General features: G+C 45.0%; 1 protein-coding gene across 1 annotated transcript in view; it reads left to right on the top strand.

Annotated features, from left to right (window-relative positions):
• RYR1 (ryanodine receptor 1) overlaps positions 1-18,867 on the top strand; it is a 1,073,089-nt gene that overhangs the window by 743,409 nt on the left and 310,813 nt on the right. Inside the window, exon 74 of the mRNA XM_078661091.1 lies at positions 2,279-2,391. Within this exon, the coding sequence (XP_078517217.1) occupies positions 2,279-2,391 (113 nt within the window). The remainder of the gene's footprint in view (positions 1-2,278; positions 2,392-18,867) is intronic.

Genomic DNA, 18,867 nt, shown 5'->3' with positions numbered 1-18,867 from the left:
TGTTTGAATAACCAGATGTTTAAAACAAAAAAAAGAAATTACAAACTAGCAGGGACGCTCTAAACAAACTCCTTTCAATTTTCGTTCTACCAGACCAAAATCACCCACTTAAGGCCTAGTGAAACAAGTGTCAGTAGTGGATATATGTTAAGCAGCAATGTGGGCATCCCTCCACACATCAACAAACACTACTGTTGGAATCCTAGGTGAGGGAGAAGGGCCTTTTTCCAGTTCAGTACTATAGTCTTCTTTTCAGACCCACCACCTCTCTAGTATTGGTAAAATTGCTCACCCTGCTGTTCCACAGCTAGACTACAAACAATTCAGAGTCAATGCAGACCCACCTTTCAATTGCAGTGGTGATGCTGTCTTCACGACAGGACTGCCACTTTAAACATCCAAAACAAGTTTGCCCACAAGTTTAAAGACACACTCCCAGGCAGGTAATGTGTGTAATGAGGCTAACAAACTACATTTGGCACTGAAGTTCCTTTCCTTAGCCTAACGCGTTTCAGACCTTCCTTGGTCCTTGGTCACAGGCAGAAATACCGCTTTGCACAAACCCTCCGCAGCATCTCCTATTAGCATGACAATTAGCAGTATTGCCCACTAGTGGACCTCCCAAGTGAGCTTTTCAACTTTACAGAGCATGCTGGGATTCGTAATGCTAACAGTTTTATCTGAAAGAGACTATTAGTTATAGATTCCTTACCTTAGAATTACCCCCAGGCGTCAGACTGGGTCCACCTCAAAAGGAGTCTATAAAATCCAAAATTGGAGGTAAACAATAGTACCTTCCGACCACTTCATAGGGATCTGTATACCATGTGTAACAAACCACTATTATGAAGATAATGTGCACAAGGAATATTTAATATAGCCCCTGGGAGGTGGTGGTCCCTTTGGCTGTGGAGGGGATGGGGTGGTTTAGGTGTGCCCCCCATCATTATTTTCAAGTGCCCCCGGGACCTGGCCCCACCTGGTGGCCTAAATGAATCAAAGTGCGTGAGCTTCCCTTTTGGGCTCTGGGGTGTCCCTCTGGGACCCCCCAAGAGGCATGGGGGTCAGGTTGTCTCTACCCTGACCCCTTTTCTTTTTTCTTTTCTTTTTTCTTGTGACTCGGTTCAAACCACGAAGTGTTGGCAGCCAATCAGATCTCAGCCACGAGATCGGCAGGATTTGTGGATTCTTCCCGTCTCTAGATATACAACTGGGAATTTCTTAAAATTTCTCTGCAACTACTGAACGGATTGACACAATTTAAAAAGAGTGCTTTCTGGACTGAGAGCTACCTGTCTGCCAAATTTGGTGTAATTCCATTCAGCAGTTGGGGCTGTTGCCGTGTCTGAGGTTTCCTACGGAAATTAACATGGAGGAAAGCATTTTGGGACCCTCCATTTTTCTCGGTCCCCACTTTACAAATCACCCCGAAACTTTCAAGGTAGCACCTGAAGTGAGGGTCAAACTAGTTTAGAAAATTTCACGAAGATTCGGCAAACGAGGCCAAAGTTATTGGCAAATGAAAAAACGCTCTTCCGTTGGAAACTAGGGATAAGTAACTTTTTTGATGTGGACCAAGAAACGACTACATCGACCTATCATTAATTTGGAAGGGTAGTATGTATTTACTGTTCTTAACTCCACCTATACTTATCTTGATAAGTATAAGTAAAAGATTTAGTGACCCCACGCTTCTAAAGCCATGCAATATAAATGAGCATGGCTCTTCCTCAGTAGAGGTGCTGTTCTCTAAAATGTACAACTTAATATGCAGTACAAATCAAAGATGGAGCTAGTACTAGAAGGACGGTCAATTGCTGTTTGTACTTATCTATTTCTCTTTATTTTGAAGTTTATACTTTCGCTTGATTTTTGTCTCTTGCCCATTCTTATTTTCCTTTTCTCGATTTTTCCCTCTGTGGTTTTGACCCACATTTGTCCTTCTCTCTTCATTCTTGTCCCTCCTTCATTTTTGTATTTTCCTTGTTCCTCTATGTGCATATGTCTCTCCTCATTGGGTTAATTTTTCCTTTTATCTCTTTGCTCTATTCTTCTTCTCTGTGCCACTTTTTAACCCCTCTCCCATGCATCTCTCTCATCCTTCCTCATGGTTTTCTTCCCACCCCTCATTCTTTTCCCCGATCCTCTATTTTCTTATTGTTCTCTCTTGAAACACCTCTCTCCACTCTTAGCTTTCCCTCTCCCTGATCTTCTCTTTATTCTCCTGCCCCTAACCACTCTTTCTCTGCTGCTACTCACTCCTCCTTCTCTTGTCCAGACGGAGCACCCTTACAAGTCCAAGAAGGCGGTTTGGCACAAACTTCTCTCCAAGCAGCGGAGACGTGCAGTTGTGGCCTGCTTCCGGATGACTCCCCTCTATAACCTTCCAAGGTAAGACATGGCAAGCCCAAGACTTATACCAGCTCCTCACTCCTTCATCATCTCGTCAACAACCCTGAAACATGGGGCACTGCCACATCTACCTTTCTTCCTGTAATTACATAATAATTGTGACTCCATCTTCACAAGCAGGCACTCCTCATCAACATTAGCTCTATCCTCAGCCTCCTTTAGATGCGGTTATAAAACTCAACTTATTAGAAGATATCCTGTTTTATATGTTTTATGAGTGGGCACCCCAGTTCCTATTGTGTCCTGCATCTTTTTGGTTTTACTTATTTTCTCTTTTTTATATTTTTCTTCCTGTTATTATAGTTTAAGTTATTGCATGGGTTGTTCATTGGGGGATGTATGACATTACAACGCATGCTTTTACCACGCATGCCTTTACAACGCGGTTTTTACAATGCAAACCTTTACAACGCATAGCGCTTTGGGGTGCTGGATAGTGAATAGTTTAATTTACTATTCCAACTCCAGTCTCCGTGGACACTAGGGAAGGTGTTGGATAGTAAATTAAACAAATTCTCTATCCTAGAGCGCCCCCCAGTGCAATGTGTTGTAATGGTTTGCGTTGTAAAAGTTGCGTCGTAAAGGCACTGCGTGGTAAAAGTTGCGTTGTAAAGGATGTTTCCCTTCATTGGGTAATGGTTGCCCCACATGTTCCAGCGGGGCTTGTTCCCATGGCTTTAACACCACTCATGTTGAAAGGTGTCAATCTGGTACAGATGTTAACACTTCGGGGTAGGTTGGACTGTATTACTGCCATGGGTCAACACATTGGAGGAGCAGACGAGCATTTAAAAGATAGTTGGTGATGCAGAGGGATAGTAGAAAAGTGTGTGACTTCAACATGCCAATGATGCTGGACACAAAATACCCCCAAGAAGGTCACTGATGTGCTGCTGCTGATGTAGATCAGAGACCATGTGGGTGGCAGCTAGGGCACTTGGGAATGTTATGGATGTTCTCTCATCTGGCACAGGAAACGTCACTGGTTGAGTTCACTAGTGGAGGTTGCTCTCTGCTGGACCTGTCAGAGTGTAGTATACCCCCTTCAATAATCATTGTCTACAAAATGCTATCCCTTTGATTTGTTCAGCAATGTTCTTGACTACTCTGGTCCTCCATAATGCATATCTTTATATTCCAGCCATTGTTTGAAGTTTGAGATGCAAAATTGATATTTTCAGATCTCTTTCCAACCACTTTTGTCTGAAGTTGACTCCTTGTATTCTGTATCAAGGTGCTACCTTCCTTGGTCAGTTGGTTTCACAGATCGCGTTGGGAATTGGTGATTTGGTATATGCTGTCAGTTTGACATTTTGAATCTTGAGAGAGAAATTTGGATGGGCCAGCTGTAGATGAGGTGTTCTTGCTTTAATTGAACCACCCTCATTTACTGAAGGGTAAGCCTTTGCTCCCTTCCAATTCTGTTTCATCAGCTTAGGGAGACTGCGGGTGGCAGCAAGGACTACGAGAATGGGGATGGATATTCTCTCTGGGGTTTTTTTGGGTGTCAGGAACTGTCATTGGGAAAGAAGTTCGAGGTCATGTGAGGTTAGTGAAACTGTGTAATAGTTAGGGTATCCCATTTTGGAGTTTCTTTGCGGACCAGGGAAATGCTCTCCCACCTTCTTTCTGTTTCAGGACTTGGAGGAGTGTTGATACAGAATCGACATACTTTCCTGGCCCTGGCCATAGATCCTTTTGTATATATTTGCCCCTCATTCTCAATCCTATGGTTATTTCTATGGTTAGGATTTAGGGGGCTTTAGTGATTTTTAGTTTGCCGACTTGACTTACCTCCTCTAAGTTTTCTCTGTCTTCTGATGAAGTTTGTCCTGCGGTTTTCTCTGTCTTCTGATGAAGTTTGTCCTGCGGTGCCAGGTTTTAAGTGGCTTGGTAGCTTTTTCCATTAGTTAGCTTTAGCATTACTTAATATTTAATACATAAAATGAGGATGTAGACAAGGGCATAATGCCTAAATGACCTACAATCAATCCATTATACTTAGCTCATTCCATTTATTTTCCACATTCCTTCCTATACTGTCTCTGAGTTGGGACGTTTTAGGGCCTGATGACAGTACAGGGCATCTTAAGAGTTGGTGGTATTTATGTATGCCTGCAGTATGAAGCAGGCGCTGCTAATTGCTTGGCAACAACATGCTAATCTGAGGCTTAGGGGTATCGACCTCTTCAAGTAACAACCTGTACTAAAAAGAATAGACTCAGAGTATTTATGGTGAGGTTTTGTTCTAGTATGGCTTTTCTGTACGGTCTCAGTGCATTTCAGGATTTTGGATGCCATCTTTTGATGGTAAAGTCCTGTTCAGGACATTGGGGAGATTAATTCACTCACCAAGAAACATCCGTTCAAGGCACCAGCACAGCTAGCAAAGATAAATACCTTGTCCTATCTCCTCAAGGATGCTAATCCTGTATAGATGAGCCTGTCTATCCAAATGGATGGACCTCTGTGCAGGGAGCTGGCCCAGGTGGTGAATTCTCCAGTGCTGGATTCAGAAAGGTGTACCATATGTAAAAAAAGGTTACCCACAATAAAAGAAGTGTGCACATACAAAATTAATAATGAATCTTCTTCCCTAGCCCACACAACATCCTGCAGATGTCAAGCAAGAGAAACTGAGCCCCTAATTACTAGTCGACAGAGTGGTAACCACAGGTGGAATGCCACTCTGTCTGATCACAAATGGCCTGGTATTCCCACTTCCAGTTTTCCTGGATACAGGAATACTGGACTCAATTTTACTGGCCAGAAATTCAAGCCAGTAAAATTGTGTGAGGCTTTGTCTGCATCACCAGCCAAGCCTTATCCCCTAGTACCTACCAAGCTTTTTATTTGGCAGTGCCCCCCTGCCAAAACTTCCCCAGAATAAAGCAGCTGTTCCTATTTACCACCTGCTCAGAGCAGGTGATAAATGAAAGCATTAAAGCCACCAGAATATTCAAAAGCATGCAGAATTCCACACAGTAATTCTGTGAACGCACAGTCATTCCCATTCTAAGGATCTAACTTGTAATAGCTGCAATTCTGTGTGAATTAGCTGTTATTCTGCCACTGGAAATCTCCTAATTAGAGCCTGAGAGGTAAACCCAAGGGAGAACGTGAACAGAAGACTGTGATGAGGAAGGTCGACCCAGAGTAATGATGGTGACCAGTAAGTTATTGCCACATTATCATCAAGTTTTCTTTCCTTGTCACAATCCTGACAAATGAAGATGTACCCAGCAGTCCAACACCACATATAGAAGAGAAGTCATATGATTGCCAGATGACTACAACACCGTAAACCTTGAATCTGATATAGCCGCAGTTTCCTTACCTTAGAATAATTCCCAGGCATCAGACTGGATCTGGAAGCGTTGTTCAGCTCTGTGTGGCATTGCCCTTGGTGGACGTGACATGCGCAGTACGTATAAAGGCTCCATCTTGGCTCGCGGACGTCAGTCCTTTCCTTTCTGCACCAGATAGCTCTGATCTTGTCTGAGATTCCCCTCAGTCACTGTTTGACTGGCTTTTTTTTAATGTTTTGTCAAGCATTTTTTTTAAATGTTTTGTCAAGCATTTTAGAGATTTTGCTCTTGGTGGGAAGGTATGCTACCCAAGAAACCATCTGCTTTCAAACCACATGGGGCCTTTCACAGGTTACTGACCCCCCCACTTGATGTGTTTGTGGCGCATGGTGCAGGACCCGACTCCAAGACCTGCCAGGACTGCTGTGTGATATATCCTATGGTGCTGAGGTAGTGATATCTCCAGTTCCTCGCTACCCAATGTTGGTTGACTCTGGAATGCTCTTGGGACCACTCGCAGAGCCCTTCCAGACATTTGCCATCTCATTCCAAGTCGTTGGGTAAGTCCTACAAGCATAAGATGTCGAAGAGGTCCCCGACTTCGCCACATCCGTCGAGGTCTAGATGCAGGAGCATCGACACTCCTGACCACGCGAGTCGTCATAGCCTAATCCTGGGGCACTCCGTGCTTCCCCATTTTTCCCAGAGCAGGAGTGACCCTTGCCCAGCTGAAAGAGTTTTATGAGGCTATGCGCCTCATAATTAGGCGACCCAGCCCTCTGGAGCGCATTCAGGCCATATGTGCTTGGGAGGGGCCCCTATTAGATTCACACCGGTAGCTTCACCCTCAGCGCCAGTCAGGCCTGTGGATCCCACGCTGGATCTGAAGCAGAGCCATCAGTGAGACTGAGACCTTACAAAACACCCGCTCCAGTGCCTCTGCCCTTGACGACACCCCTAGGTGTTATTACCGACTCCGACACAGAGCCGGAGCGACATTGTCCGATGCTGAGTCCAGCGCTGACTGGGTCCATGCCTGTCAGAATGAAGCCAGTGCCTTATTGATTTGACAGGCCTGGAAAGGGAGACGAATGGGTGGTGTCTATGGACTTTTATGGTTACAAGTTCCCTGAAGAAGAACAGAAACAGGACAACTGGTATTAGGAACTGGCGGAGGACGGTGGGTTAGACACCTCACCAGACACAGGCCTGATATCTCCACCTACCGTGGCTATGGAGGAGGTTGTCTCTTTTGCAATGGTGATACGTAGGGTGGCGGATGTTTTGGACCTTCAGTTGCCCACAGTGTTGGTCAAGACAAACATCTTGATAGAGTTGCTACAGCCATGAGTCTCTCCATCTGAACCCCTTTTCCCCTTTAATGAAGCTCTTACAGATGTCCTACTTGGGGCTTGGTCCAAGCCCTGCACAGTGGCTCATGTGCATAAGACGATTACCCACCGCCATTGCCCTGCTCCTGGGGATCGAAGTTTCCTCAGCCAGCATCCCACCCCGGAGAGCTTGGTGGTCCAAGCCTCCATGTTCAGAATTAACCCCAGCGAATTCCCTACCAATCCACCGGATAGGGAATCCAAGAGGCTGTACAACTTTGATAAGAGAATGTTTTCTTCCATCAGCCTAGCTCTGCGGTAGGTTAACACGGAGTACCTCTTGGGCCGTTATTTCCGTACGATATGTGACTCAGTTGTGCTGACTATGGTCTTGGAGAAGGCTATAGCCATACTCACCCAGGTTATTACGGATTCAGCTCTGGAGTGCTTTAAGGACAGCAGAGCTATGGCGAAGTCCTTGGGCGGGTCTGCTGCCCTTCATCAGCCTCAATCTGCCTTCCGTCCTTTTCGTGGCCACAGAAGAAGTGTCCAACCACACCCAGACATTCCCAGCCACCACAGCCAACAAGCTTCTAACCCTTTTCGAGGGTGCGGGTACCAGAGACAGTGTGGGACAGGCAGCCAATGGTAGATTTAGTCCACCCCCCCCCCAGGCAGGCGCTACCTCCAAACTTCTTTAGTTTGTCCTCTGACCATCATGGGTATCCAGTGGGAGGCAGGATACCCCATCAACTGCCCCACTGACAGTCAGTGACAGCAGACCGCTGGGTTATCCAGATTGTCCACAGAGATTACTCCCTCTCTTTTGTGACTACCCCACTACCCATCTCGCCCACTTACGGTTGACTGACAGAGAGACATCTTTCTTTGCTCTGTCAGGAAGCACAGGCTCTCTTGACCAAGGGAGACATAGTGAAGGTGCCTGCATCAGAAGTAGGTTGTGGTTGTTATTCCTGCCAGAGAAGGACGGAAGACGTTCTCCTATCCTCGATCTTCACAATCTTAACCTCTTCTTGAAAAAAGAAAAATTCTAATTGCTCATGCTTGCCGGGAAATGGCCACTACAACGCGGCCGTTTCCACGCACACTATAACCACGCATGCATAACAACCCATGCGTGGTTACAATGAAAAGTCTTTACCACGCATACCTTTACTACGGAATACATGTGTGCTAAAGTAAAAAAAAGGGGGGGCTTGGGATGGTCTCCCCCACAAAAAAAATGCGTGGGTTTAAAAACAAAAAAAGCACCTGTTTCTGTGAAAAAAAAGAAAAGGTTGTGAAGGCAATCGGCGTCATAAGAGTAAACGGAAAAACATTTCCGCTTCCTCTTAATGACGTACAACGTCACCACGGAAAATCAAGGAGAGGAGAGGTAAGGAGGAATGAGCAGGTGGTGTCGCGGAGGGGTAAATTAAAAAGGTAAATTTGTAGGGTGAAAATCCTTTAACATGAAAATGCCATTTACATGCATACTTTTACAATGAAAATCGTAAAAGTATGCGTGTAGAAGGAATTTTCGTGGTAAAGGATATGCGTGGTGATGGCATTCGCATTGTAACGCATGCGTGGTAAAGGCATGCGTTACAACGGAATGCGTTGTAAAGTCATACAACCACGCTCGCCCAAGTTATGTCTGCTCTTGACCAGAGAGACTGGATTGTTGCGTTGAACTAGCAGGACGCATATTTCCACACCCCCATCCTGCCTGCCCACTGACGTTACCTGCGGTTTAGAGTAGGCCAAGAGCATTTTCAGTGTGCCATACCAGCGTCACTTGGGAGTTTACAAAAAGGATGTCGGTGGTTGCAGCTCATCTGCAGAGTTCGGTAGTTCCAGTCTTTCCCTTACCTCGACGATTGGCTTTTGAAGGCGGGCTTGCCCCACGCAGTCGTCTGCCACCTTCAGACTTTGGCGATCCTCCTGCATTTTCACTATCAACATGGCGAAGTCACAACTGACTCCTCCCCTCAGAAGCTCCCTTTCATTAGAGCTGTTTTGGACCTTTCCTCCCGAGCAGCGTCTCCAGGACATTCAGTCTATGATTCCAATGTTTCAGCCTCTATCCCGGATTTTGGTGAGGTTAACTCTGAGGCTGTTGGGCCTCTTGGCCTCCTGCATCCTGCTTGTCAATCATGCCCGATGACATATGCAGGCTCTGCAGTGGGACCTGAAACCCCACTGGGCACAGCATCAGGAGAATCTCTCCAACATGGTTCAGATCTCGGAGGGAACGGCAGATGTGAGTATCAATAGAGGGCTAAGACCCTAAGAGTTGGAAAACAGCCAGGTCTTCAAGTTGCGTCGAAAAATGGATGGCTGAATCTGAATCCATTTTTTGACGCGACTTGAAGACCTGGTTGTTTTCCAACTCTTAGGGTCTTAGCCCTCTATTGATACTCGCATCTGCCACCTGCCTTAGCGCCGGGACACCCCCGTCGGGGTAGCAGTGCGCTTTAAAAGTTTAAAAAAGAAAAAACAGCTAATGATCAGCGGTGGTGGCTAACGAACTGCAGTTGGGTCAGTGGCAGACCTCTCTCCCTTCCCCAACTGGACCTGACTGTAGTGGCAGTTGTGTTACGCCTGGGCTTGGGTGGCCACCTGGGTGAGGTGGAGATCAAGGGCCTCTGACAGATTCTGAGCTCCACATCAACCTTTTGAAGCTTGGGGCGATTCGGATGGCACTGAAAGCCTTTCTTCCTTCGATCAGGTGAAGACTGTTGCAGGTGTTCAAGGACAACCCCGCCGCCATGTGGTATTGCAACAAACAGGGCGGGTGGGGTCGTGTAACCTTTGTCAAGAGACCTTGCTTCTCTGAACATGGCTGAAGTGTTAGAGCATTTCCGTAGTGGTTCAACACCTGGTGGGGTCTCTGAACTCCTAATCGGACAAACTCAGCCACAAATGCCTAGCGGATCACAAATGGCATCTGCAACAGGACCTGGTGCACCATCTCTTTCAGCATTAGGGAGAGCCATGGTTAGATCTGTTTGCACCCACTGAGAATGCACAATGTCAGCAATTTTACTTGCTGGAGTTTCCAAGGCAGCTCTCCCTCTGAGACACTTTTCGTTTCGAGTAGAGCTCCAGTCTGCCATACACCTTTCCACTACTGCCACTTCTGTCCAGAGTTCTCAAGAAGATTAGAAACAACTGGGCTCAAGTCATTCTTGTGACTTTGGATTGGACTCAGAGATTCTGGTATTCTGAGCTATTGAGCAATGGCATTCGGTTCTACTGTTAGGCTGCCTCTTTGAAAGGATCTTCTGTTGCAGCAACAGGGAAGGTTTCTGCAGCGGAACCTGCCCAACCTCCACCTTCATGCGTGGTGGCTGAGTGGCAAAGGTTGACAGCTTTTGACCTTCCTCCTGAAGTCTGAAATGTTATTCTGGCAGCCAGGCGTCCCCCCATCAAGTCGGTATACTTCTGCTGTTGGGGCAAGTTTGTGTCATGGTGTGATTACCACAGTGTTGCCCCCCTTCCATACCTTTATCTAAAGTTCTTTTATGTGCATTGTCCTTGGCACAACAGGGGTTTGCTCTGGGCCTTTTGTAAGGGTTACCTTTCTGCCATCTCAGCATCTTTGCGGTAGCCGGACCAACCTTCCCTCTTTAAGTCACCTGTTGTGATTAATAGGTTCCTTAAAGCCCTGCAACATATATTTCCATCTACACCCCTCATCATGCTTCAGCTGAGCTCAACTTGGTCCTCATCTTTCTGATGCATGCATCGTTTGAGCCTTTGCACAATTGTCCTCTTAGGTTCTTGACTATAAAACCTGCTTTTATGGTGCCCATACAAACACCAGGTTGGTCAGCAAACTGGAAGCACTAGCTGCATACCCTCCTCATACCACCTTTTATACTTACAAGCTAGTTCTCCGAACATGTGCCTCCTTCCTCCAAAAGGTTGTGAACACTTTCCATGTAGGCCAGAACATCATCCTGCTTACCATCTTTGCTCTGACTCATCCCTTTAAAGAGGAAGAGAGACTACACCTTCTGGACCCAAAAAGAGCAGTCCCATTCTACCATGCCCACACAAAATAATTTGGTGTGGATGGTCAAATCTTCATGGGCTATGTGTGTGCAAAAAAGGGTAAGGCAGTGCAGAAAAGGACCATCTCGTGATGGATTGTCCTATGTATTAAGAACTGCTACGCACTGACCAAGAAGCAACCCCTTGGGGGCTTGCGGGTCATTCCACCAGAGCCAAAGCTGTGACCACTGCGTTAGTGTACAGAGTCCCAGTCCTGTACATCTGTCAGGCAGCAACGTGGACCTCACTGTATGCGTTCAGCAAGCACTACTGCCTGGAGTGACAGGTCTATCGTGACAGCCACTTTGACTGTTCATTCCTTCAGGATTTTCAAATCTAATTGGTTGCACAGTCCCACCTCTGGAGGGGTATTGGTTGGGTATCTATTCTAAGGTAAGGAAGCTGCAGCTAGAAGTCTATCAGATGAACACGTTACTTACCCTTGGTTATGTTAAATTTTATGTTAAAAGGTATTTATAGAGTGTACATACACCAACTGTTTTCTTGGTGCTAAATACAGGATCATAATCAACTGCTTGTTGTCCACTTATATGCTTGTATGAAAAGACATGTTCTCAGGAGTTGTCTAAATCTAGAGTAGGACTATATAATTCTAATATCAGATGGAAGGGAGTTTCAGAGGCAAGGGGCCAGTATGGAGAATTTAGAACCACCAATTATCTTCTTATTGAAGGAGGAAATAGCAAGAAAATTCAGGTAGGTGGACCTCAAGTTACGAGTAGGAGTGTACCTTTTAATACAGAAGGAGACAAACTTTGGACTGTTGCCATAGAGAGATTTAAAGATGATGCATCCCATCTTAAAAGCTGATTGCTGTCAGTGTACTTTCCTCATCAGGGGGGTGATGTGGCACCTCCTAGGTTGTCAGTAAATTAATCTGGCTGCCTAATTCTGTAACAGTTGTAATCCCTGAGTAAGGCTTTCAGTGCGACATACGTAAAGCTGAATTAGCAATGCAAGAATGACCTGGATGAGAGCTCTGGGGGTAAAGAATTTACAGATGTTTCAGAATTTCCGAAGCTGCAGAAAGCAGGATGAGATCACTGCCCCTGCTTGAGGCTTCATGGACAGGTTTTTATCAGCAAGAACTCCGAGACTCTTTACTGAGTTCTGGGGGGTGCCCATTGCCGCTGGCCAGAATGTGGAGGTCGATGGGTAATTTTGTTGCTAGTTAAAACAATCCCTGTCTTATCAGAGTTTATTTTAAGTTGATTACTATTCCTCCAATCACAAATAAATAGCATTGTGGTTTGGAAGATCGTTTTGGAAGCTGGAGAATTATCGATAGCAAAAAGTAGTTACATATCGTTTGCCTAGTATTAGATTCTTGCCTTCATTTGTTTCAGAGAGTGCACCAGGTGACGTATATACAAATTAAAAAGGTGGTGGGACAGAGAAGATCCCTGGGGAACACTACTGGTGAGTTGGACCTAGAGCGTGCCAAAAGGAGCTTAATAGACTGACGCAGAGCGGTCCTTCAAAAAGGAGACAAACCAGTCAAGCGCGTGCCCCGTAGACCTACTGCCTCGATACGATCCACCAAATGCTCATGATTGACCGTGTCAAATGCTGCAGAGAGGTCCAGTAGCACCAATGCCTGGGAGGTGCTCATGTCAACTTCTTCCCTCATATCATCCACAATGGAGAGGATCACAGCTTTGGTTAAATGGGCTGGCAGAAAACCCGCTTGATGGAGGTCAAGAAAGTGTGTGTCCTCAAGAAGGAGCATAGACAACTACCAAAATGTGGTTCCAAGACTTTTGCTAAATGAGGAAGCAAAGAGATAGTGTGATAGTACTCCAAAATATATGGATCATCATCAGCTTTTTTAATAGTGAAATCCTTATTGCATCCATAAAAGAGCTAGGGACCAGACCTTGACTTAAAGAGTCATTTAGTAAGGATAAGACAGGATTGGGGAAAAGTCAGAAAATGTCATTAAAATCTTTTGGAGGGCAGGTGTCAGAAGGAGCACCTAATCTCACGTTTGTCAGTAGGTCCATGAGGCGTACATTGCTGATAGACGGCAGCTCAGACAGTAAATTTGGGATGTATGGCGTTACAACGCATACTTTTACCACGCAGACCTTTACAGCGCGGTTTTTACCACGCATACCATTACAACGCATAGCGCTTAGAGGTGCTGGATAGTGGTAAGTATAATTTTCTATTCCAACTCCAGTCCCCGTGGACACTAGGGAAGGTGTTGGATAGAAAATTAAACTTATTCCCTATCCTAGAGCGCCCCCCAGCGCAATGCGTTGTAATGGTATGCGTGGTAATACCTGCGTTGTAATGGTAGTGCGTTGTAAAAAATTAGTTGTAAACGTTACATACCGTAAATTTGGATTCTTATCGATGATGAGTGTTATTCCGGGGAGAGAGCTGGGGGGATGCTATCTTTATGTGCTTTGATTTTATCAACGAAAAATGAATTGAAATCATCACAGAAGAATTGGGTAAGCGGAATCATTACAGTAACTCTGTCAGGGATGATAGTTAAGACACAGTTCCAAAAATATCCTTTGACTTATTTGTTGAATTTATGATTTTTCCAGAAAATAAGCAGATTTGGCTTGTATAATGGAATTTTTATATTGTTTGAGCTGAGACCAATAGACGTTCCTTTTTCCAGGTCAATAATTCCTTCGCCAGTTACGTTCAGCCCTTCGAAGTTCCAGTTAGCAAGTTTTAGATCTCCAGAAAACCATTTCAGTGAATAGTGATGCCTAGCCAGCTTGATTTTCCAGAGAGGAGCTTGGATATCACTGGGTTCTGTTAGCCAGGTTGTGATTTTTTTCTCTTGTTGGTTAATGTTGGCCTGTTTATTCGGAAGAGTTGTTGTCAGTAAGTTACTAAAGGAGTCTATATTGATGTGTGTCCAATTCCTAACTAGTGTCCCTGGTCTAACCAGGGGTTTGGGATGGGCTAGATCAGAGAGCATGAATTTGATTAAAAAGTGGTCTGACCAAACACAGGGCATGACCATAACACCTTATATGGTAGAGATCTATATAGCTGCAGATTCCTTACCGACCCTCCCATCCTCCTGCTCTGCGAACCGATTACGGTATAGAGAACATCCTCCTAAAGGCCTTAGTTTCTCACACTAGTGGTCAGTGCTAATTGTGGCTCTGTGCTCCTGGTGGGAAAGTTGCGAAAGTACCTGACATCAGCATGCCGAGGTGGCACCTACATATGTACTGCGCATATTACTTCCTTCGCTGACACCGCTGACGATGCAACGTGGGGCCAAACAACAGCATCTACCAATGTGCAGGGGTACTGCTTGAAAATCGTCTGAATCAGTCTCATGCCTGAAGATTATTCTAAGGTAAGGAATCAAGAAAAGATAGAGTCTCTACCGGTTAAGGTGTTACTAAAGGTAAGTAACTTGTACTTTAAAAACAGGAAAGTTGATGGTCTGCAGCACAAGGAGCAACGTCCTGAAATGTAGCAGAGCTAGACCTCCTCATCGCCCACCATAATTTTAGTGATTCCCAAATGTTTCTGTGACACCCCAGGTTGCAGCGTTACATATGTCAGACAAATCTCCACTCTCTAACTTCACCCAGGAAGCAGCTATGCTACGCATCGAAAACTCGTTAACAGGACTAGGGAGAGGCACCCAAGAAGAAATCTCCCAAACCACTAATCCAAGTACAGGGACATTGTGCCCATTAACAGTTGATGTAGTCCCAAGGCACTTGGTTGTTTGTCTGTACTTGGAAATTATACCTTGCTGCTCTTACAAAAAGTGCTACACTAAGTTCCTGCTAGCTGGAAGACTGATTCACCTTTAAGGGAAGTCAACAACCCTGGACTGAGTAACCTGTCTTGCTGGCCCACCAGACAGACTTCAGTAGTTAGAACCAAGAGCATCATACTCTGATTTGATTTTGCCCCACCATTTGCCAGGATAGGGCACAGAAGCCTTCAAATCAGCTGGTTCCTCAATCTGAGCCGTGTAGTACTTGAAAGCCAGAAACCAAATACCAGAGGATGAAATTCAAAAGAGGTTTGAAATGAACATTTGGACAGTGGACCACAAAGGTTGTGGCTGCCTTGTATCCCTGCCTTGTATCCGCTTTTGGACAGAGGGCAATCCAGCGACATGGAGGGAAGATGAGATGGGAGGCAGCCCACCCATTTCATGTGCAAAAACACCCTCATCAAGTCTGTGCAGAACTGCACCTCAGTGCCAGTTCGAACTTGGGAATACAGGAAGTAAAAAATCTGTACAGGTTGATCAGGAAAACATGGTCTGGCAGTGTTTGGACCACCAGAATACCTTCAACAGCCTTCAGAAGAGTATGAAGTAATTGACCAGCCATCTAGATTTGGAAACAGAATTATTACTGAAGATCCAGGGGAGAAGCCAACCTAAGAAAATTATTTTCAATCGGGAGAGAGGTTGCTCTTTAACCAAGCGCAGGAACCGAGAATAGTATTTGAACATGGTAGTAAGTGTCATTCAGATTGAGTGACACCAAAAAGTCCCTAGGACAGCTCAAAGACAGAATGTCCATCAGAGTGGGTATTTTGAGGGGATAGTGTAGTGAATACTTGTTCACGAAATTTGAGCTACAGAATGCCATCAACGTTGACATTCTGTTTCTTAACTCATAACAAGATAGAATATGACCCTGCCCATATTCCACGACAGAACCCACCTGATGGTAATGTAAGGGAGCAGAGGATGGATCTCCTGATCCATCATAACTGAGAGCACTGGGTGGACGATTTAAACCATCCGTGAATAGCAATCTATCAAGTAAGCGTTTTTCAGAAGCTAAAAAACTCTCTAAACTGACATAGACAGCTTCCAACGATCCAGAAAGTGAACCACTTAGGCACCCAATGGCACATAAATGTTAGCAGGAGACAAAGGCAGATGAAGGACAACGTAACCTGCCGTGAAATTGCCATCAAGACTATTGCTGATGACGATAGTCAGGAAATCTACTTTCAGAGAGACCTCAGCCTCAAGATAAAAATGGTAAAATGGGGGAAAAGTCTTGCAGTCCTACATCTATTTCTTTATATGGTCTTCAAACTAATGACCAAACAGCATAGACCCACAAGAGGAGAAGACAAGCCACAAGCTGCATTTCGCCTTCTAGCTTCCATGTTGACATCTACACATGTTGCTTCCGGACAGCATCCCCAGAGGCCGTAGCAGCCAATACAGTTTGTCACAATGTCATATCTAAAAGAAAGCAGACCTGTTTTGTCATAAAAGCCAAGCACAGCATCAAGTTGTCATCCCATTTTAAGGCATCAAGATTGGACTGAAGATTTTTGAGTGAAGATTGAACAGTAAGTCGCCTAGGCCCGATCCTTCATAGCAAACACAGAATATGGAAAAGGTATGTTAAGAATCCAAGTAGCACCTTAGTTCTGATCATTTTGAGAGGAACTAGTGACCAATAAAGAATTCATCTTGGTAACAGAGGGAACCCCAAACTCCCTACGACTGATATTTCTGCACCAAAAACCTTGGTAATGGAGGCTCCTACTTGTCCTCCTACTGTTTATCCATGGTGTTGCAGGCAGCTTTGTGTATTTTAAGCAACCCTCTGTGATGATTAAAGTCTGGCGAGTGGGTGCTCTGCTAAAAAATTGGTAGTCTCCCGCTCCCTAAAGTTACAGTTTTCCACAGGATTTAGTGATAGATGAGCCACCATGTTTCCGATGGAGGAGGCTAAGCTGGCTACACTGTAGGAACCCCTTGACCCATTAGACTTGTAGCAAAGGATGGCTGAGTCACAGTGCAGTAGAGCTGCTCTGTTTGTGGTTAGTACTTTCACTCTCATTTTACAAACAGCGGCCCAATGTGTGAAGAAAACTCCATGCACAGTAAAGACATTCATGAGTCTTTTTTTATTAATTACACTCTTGCTATGGAAATGTGTTTAAGAAATGTAAAAAGGAATAGTGACCAGGCCAAACAAAAATGTATCACCCACTTGACTTTCAGCTGTGCCCTGCATGGATCCACTCTACTGGTGCATGCCCTATGGGCACAATGTCTCATTCCGCCTGCCCCTGCCAGAATACAGATGAAAAATACGGGCATATGGGGAACAGGGTGTAATGGGAGGGAAATACAAAAATAGGGGGGAGGCAAAGGGATATGCTAGGTCCACCCTCCTATTCTAGTGTATGAAACAAAAAATTTGAGGTGTCGGATAGAGAACCTAGCTGGTAGAGTAGATTACCATCAGTGATAGATGTAATCTATCACAGCGCCTTGAGACCCTCACTGGTATGTAGTGTGCTTTAAAAACGCATCTGTATTGTATTGTGTTAATCTTGAAAGGAAAAATGTCCTTTCTTGAGTCCCCTCCCTCACCGGAGTTTCCTCACAGTGACATGCTTCATCATAGGGGCTATCCCAACCTGCTGCAGGTTGAGGCATGCTGCGACTTGCAAAATACGTAGGAGCACTTGTAGTGAGGAACTATGTGTGGTGCGATAGTGTGTGTGGAGTGGTGTGAATTAAAAATATCTAACTAGTGGGCGGAATTACTTTTATTCTTGCTCATAGTTGATACATTAAAAATGGGGTGGGTCTCTAGGTTAGCCTGATTAGCAATGAATCAGGAGTCCTAGTAGAGTGCCAACATGTTTCAAGCTTACCCCTTAGCTCTTCCTCAGGACACCACAGGAACCAGCCCTGTGTGTACCACTCCAAAGTACAGTGAAAATGCAGCTGTCGAAGATCAAAAGACAGTTCCTTGCAGTAGGCTTGAAATGAGTGGTGGTAATCAGGGTGTCAGCAGTGGCAGTGATATTGAGATCAAGAAAAAACAGCTGTGACCTACTCGTAGTGTAGGTGAATTACAGAAAAGGGTCCTGGAGATTGAGCCAATCCTGTTTAGGCATAACACGTGGGACCGTAATGATCCTGCAGAGGGCAGGCCTTTGCATCCTAACATCGCTTTTTCTCCATTTACAGATAACGACTGAACATTAATTTTTGTCGTATGTATATGGTTTCTACTTATGCTCATTGACAGGCATTTTGTTTATTATTTTTTCACTGCATTTTCACTGCACTTTGAATTTGTACACACAGGGCTGGTCCCTGTGGTGTCCTGAGGAAGAGCTAAGGGGTAAGCTCGAAACATGTTGACACTCTACTAGGACTCCTGACTCATTGCTAACCATGTGAACCGAGAGACCCACCCCATTTATTTTTAATGTATCAACTATGAGCAAGAATAAAAGTAATTCCGCCCACTAGTTAGATATTTTTAATTCACACCACTCCACACACACTATCGCACCACACATAGTTCCTCACTACAAGTGCCACATGACAGTGCGTAGAAATTATTTCTCTAAATACATTCCAAATACAGTCTGGTGCCTGGAGAGTTTCAAAAGGTGAGAAATTTGCGGTTAGACTGTCTACCTAAAAGACGGTAGCTTGTTCTCCTCTGCTTCTCTACATTCTGTTCTCACTCCACTCCTATCCTTCCTATTCCTCTTTTCCTGTGATGTGTTTGCTTTCTCCTGTGTGTCTTCTTCACAACCGTACTGCCTTCTTATTGTCTTTCATGCTGTGTCTTTCTTCCGCTGTTGTTCATTTTCTATTCTTCTCCTGAAGTATCTTTGCTTTCCTTGGCTTTACAGTTTGCTCCTCCTCTGTGCTGTTTCATATCTTCTGCTCTATCCTGTGACATATTTGTTCTTCCCTCCTGTGTGGTCTCTTTCCCTCTCCACTGTGC

Source organism: Lissotriton helveticus, chromosome 9, assembly GCF_964261635.1.
Source record: "Lissotriton helveticus chromosome 9, aLisHel1.1, whole genome shotgun sequence".
NCBI lineage: Eukaryota > Metazoa > Chordata > Amphibia > Caudata > Salamandridae > Lissotriton > Lissotriton helveticus.
This window is presented reverse-complemented; position numbering and strand designations above follow the sequence as displayed.